The 4,098-nt window shown below is 35.4% G+C and overlaps 2 protein-coding genes across 2 annotated transcripts; both read right to left on the bottom strand.

Annotated features, from left to right (window-relative positions):
• Positions 1 to 1,239: 1,239 nt before the first annotated feature.
• On the bottom strand, positions 1,240 to 2,791 carry LOC128127804 (uncharacterized). The gene is made up of 2 exons (XM_052766499.1): positions 2,645 to 2,791; positions 1,240 to 2,559 (listed from the first exon to the last, which is right to left on the bottom strand). Exons 1-2 carry the CDS (start codon positions 2,789 to 2,791, stop codon positions 1,240 to 1,242), a joined length of 1,467 nt encoding a protein of 488 aa, XP_052622459.1.
• A 69-nt stretch (positions 2,792 to 2,860) lies between these two features.
• LOC111893588 (uncharacterized) lies at positions 2,861 to 3,982 on the bottom strand. Its single transcript, XM_052766498.1, has 3 exons — positions 3,974 to 3,982; positions 3,818 to 3,898; positions 2,861 to 3,766 (listed from the first exon to the last, which is right to left on the bottom strand). The coding sequence occupies exons 1-3, from the start codon at positions 3,980 to 3,982 to the stop codon at positions 2,861 to 2,863; spliced, it is 996 nt and encodes a 331-aa protein (XP_052622458.1).
• Positions 3,983 to 4,098: the final 116 nt, after the last annotated feature.

Genomic DNA, 4,098 nt, shown 5'->3' with positions numbered 1-4,098 from the left:
GTGCCTATACCTTAGGTCAATCCTTAGGAATAAAGGATAGATAATTCTTAGGGTAGATCCTTAAGATAAATGGAGGTAATGGGGATGGGTAATTGGGTTGATTGGTTGATGATTGAATATATATATATATATATATATATATATATATATATATATATATATATATATATATATATATGATATAATATTGGAGGGTTAAAACCGTATATGCTCACCAGGCTCCCAAGCCTGACCCACTCAGTTTAATTGTATCACAGGTATCGATACGAAGCTGCTTTGCACTGAGAGATTAAAGGAGATGTAAATCACTAGAGTAAATGAATGTATGTTCTGTTTATGCTTATGTGTCTGTATCGGAACATGACATCCCGAGATTTTATTATTTAATGAAAATACATTGTGTTTGAGAAATGTTTTGATAAGTTTTTATCATATCTTGGTTTGGGAACAAATTCCACAACCGTTTTCTTTAAACGATTACTCTGATTTTAAAACAAAGCATAAAAAAATCGGTCTTTTTTGGCCGTGAAATTGGGGAGGTCACGGAGTCCCTTAGTCGACTCGATGAGTTGGGTAGGGTTTACTCATTTTCGAGATTCTGAATGAGTGCAGTGATGGTATAGACTATTGGTCTGCATGAACTTTTGGTTTTCTGACATTTGATGAACTCGACGAGTCACTTAGGGGACTCGACGAGTTGACTTGGGATTCAGTGGAATGGACTCGGGAGGAACACAACGAGTTGTTCGATGTACTCGACGAGTTGAGGTCAACATGGACTGTTGACTTTGACTTTGACCAGGTTTGACCAACGTTGATTTTGAGGGATGGTGACAAGTTAATCACATGATGATTATATGTAGTTGAGATGGAGCAGTGCATGGGACTTATCTGATTTATCTTGTCAGTTTAACCTCCGCGAGAGGTAAGTCTTCTCACCATACCGATGGGTCTAAGGCACCAAGGCCGGCCCATTTTATGATATGTGGATTTTCGATTGATTATGTGTTATGTTAGTATCACATCTGCATGGAAGACCCTGAGGGGTACCCATGGCAGTAGATTGAGACCACGAGGGGGTTCCCGTGGGATTTGGTGTAAGACCTTGAAGGGTTTCCATTAGTGGCAGACGCAGAAAATTGTCACAGCAGTGGCACAAATTTTTTTTGTCCGAATATAATAACATAAAAAAAAGTTAAAAGTATTAGTACATCAAATCGATCCATTACATCTTAATATCTAAATTTGACATCTACGGGTACACATTTTTTGAAACCGATCCATTACATCTTCGATCTTCACTTTCATAAGTGCTTCTTTTTCAACATAAGAAATCATGGCATCGTTCAAAAAACCATCACCTATTTTGTTACGCAAATCCGTCTTCAAAAACTTCATCGCTGAAAAACATCTTTCAACTGTTGCGGTTGCAACGGGTAAAACCAAAACCAACTTCAACAACCTATAAACCATAGGATAAGACCGATGTTTCCCCGTTTCCACCATCAAACGAGAAAGGTCGGAAATTCCTTGAAAACTAGTGAACCGGTCATCTTTATGCAAAGCGTGATAATATATTTCAAGTTCACCATCAAGTTGCATCCTCTCCGCATCATCAAAATCTTTTGTGTATAACTCACTCAACTTTAACAATTTTGTTTTGTTAAATTTAACAAATGAATCACAAGGACTCAAAGCCCCCATGTATTCTAGTAATTGGGTGCTAAGTTCACTAAATCGGTCCCCGAATTCTATAATTTGCATATCCATGACGGTGTTGAAAATTTCAACTTCAAAATGAAATTGATTAGTAACTTTAGTCTTACGGCCTCTTGATGTGACATAATTTTCCGTCATCTCCACAATATTAATATCATGTTTTTGACAAAAAGAGAATACCTTCGATAAAAGTTTAGCAAACCCCGTGTCTCTTAAAGACTTCAATGCGTCCATTGTCCCTCTAACCAAAGAAGCCGCTTCTAAAATATCTTGATCCTTTTTTTGAAGATGCTTTGACAATACGTTCGTGAGGTGTAAAATTTCATACATCAAATGTAAGTAAAACACAAAATCTAACGTCTTGAAATATTTTAAGATACCAAATGCTTGATTTTGGTTACTTAAAGTGGATCCTTCCTCTTCGACATAAGCAAGAACATGACGAACCTCCGGAAATAAGTTCATCAAACTTGTGATGGTTTTGAAATGTGAACCCCATCTTGTATCTCCTGCTCGAATAAGAGAGCTCTCTTGGTTTAACCCCCTTCCAATTTCAAGTTCACCATTTCCAATTGACATTTGCACCCTTTCTCTTTGACTTTCCCGTAGCATGTCTTGTCTTTTACATGAACCACCTACCACATTAACCACCAAAGAAAGTTGCTCAAAAAAATCATCAACACCATCATGCTTCTTTGCTACACCCACAATAACTAACTGAAGTTGGTGTGCAAAGCAATGCACATAATGCGCTGAATCATTATCTTGTAAAATCAAAGCTTTTAAACCATTAAATGCACCACGCATATTGCTTGCCCCATCGTAACCTTGTCCTCTTACCTGATAAAAAAAAAGATAATAAACATTAAAGCGAATAATATTCAAATAAAATTCTTAATAAGGAAGAAAAAAATGTTATATTTACCTGAGACATACTCAAATTGTTACGGGTAAAAACGTCATCTATGGCTGCTTTAAGAGTCAAAGAGGATGTATCCTTCACGTGCACCACTCCAATGAATCTTTCCTTCACCACTCCACGGTTGTCGACATACCTCAAAACTATGGTCATTTGTTCTTTTTTTGATACATCACTCGATTCATCAACCAATAAAGAAAACACATCTTTACCAATTTCTTTTCAAATATCTAAAACTATCTCTATTGAAAAGCATTCAACAATTTGCTTTTGAGTCCTCGGGCACGTCACTTGATTATTTTGAGGAGCATTTTCTAATGTAACATTGCGAATGCCTTCATTATGGTCTCTCAAGAAAGATAATAACTCCAAGAAAAGCCCTTTATTAAGAGAGTCACTCGACTCATCATGACCCCGAAATGGTAAACCATTTTTCAATAAAAATTTACAACACCAAATTGAAGCACCTAAACGAAGTTTATAATTACTCTCCTCAATCTTGGTTTGCTTGTTGAAGGCTGCACTAATAGATTGTTTTTCTTTCAATAAAAATTCACAATTTTCTTTTGCTTTGTGATGAAAACTATCAATACCACCAATATGATCTCTCAATGATTGTCTTTTATTCCAACTATCAAAACCTTGTGAAACAAATGCATCTCTCTCATGTTGTTTTCCCACCATGTCTCCACATACATAGCAAAATAAACAAAATGCTTTGTTCTCTTTTATGCTATATTCTAACCAATCAAAGTCATCAAACCACTTAACAACAAAACGTCTTTCTTTTGAACCTATTTTCTTTGAAGGGAAAATATAACCCCTTGGTTGACAAGGTCCTTGAAGCAAATATGCCCTCCTTATTTCATCTCTTTGATTTGGATGGTAAGTTATAATCTTTGGTCTTACACCCGGGTCTTTTGGAAGATCTTTCAATTCAACATTTGTAATTGGAGTAGTTGTAGGTTGTGGATTTACATTAGAAACCGAAGGGAATGATTGATTAGAAGGACATGCTCTTTTAGAGGATGCTTCAAAACTTAAATCATTGGAGCATGGTCTTTTGGAGGATTCTCCAACACTTGATTTATTGATGCTTGTTCTTCCAAAAAAAGTCCCAATTTTATCCTAACAATTCAATATCAAACAAATAAGCCATCCAATATTCCAAGTAATTACAAGTAATTTCAAGGTTAACAAATAACAACTACTAATTTCAAGTAAACAAGTAATTTCAAGGTTAACAACTACTAATTTCACCTAAACAATAAGAAATTTCAACAAAAAAGCAACTAATTTGACTAATTTCATAAACCTAAAATTATCAATACTTACTTGTTTCATTGTATTTGTAGGATTGAAAGGAGTTCCAAGCCAAGCCAAACAAAATTGAATGGTTGAACACTTGAATCGATTGAAAGAAACAAGTGTCCCAATGTACGATTTTTTTTTCTTCGTCG

The sequence above is a fragment of the Lactuca sativa genome, chromosome 8 (assembly GCF_002870075.4).
Source record: "Lactuca sativa cultivar Salinas chromosome 8, Lsat_Salinas_v11, whole genome shotgun sequence".
Lineage (NCBI taxonomy): Eukaryota > Viridiplantae > Streptophyta > Magnoliopsida > Asterales > Asteraceae > Lactuca > Lactuca sativa.
The sequence above is the reverse complement of the archived record's forward strand: the minus strand, read 5'-3'. Positions and strand labels throughout refer to the sequence as shown.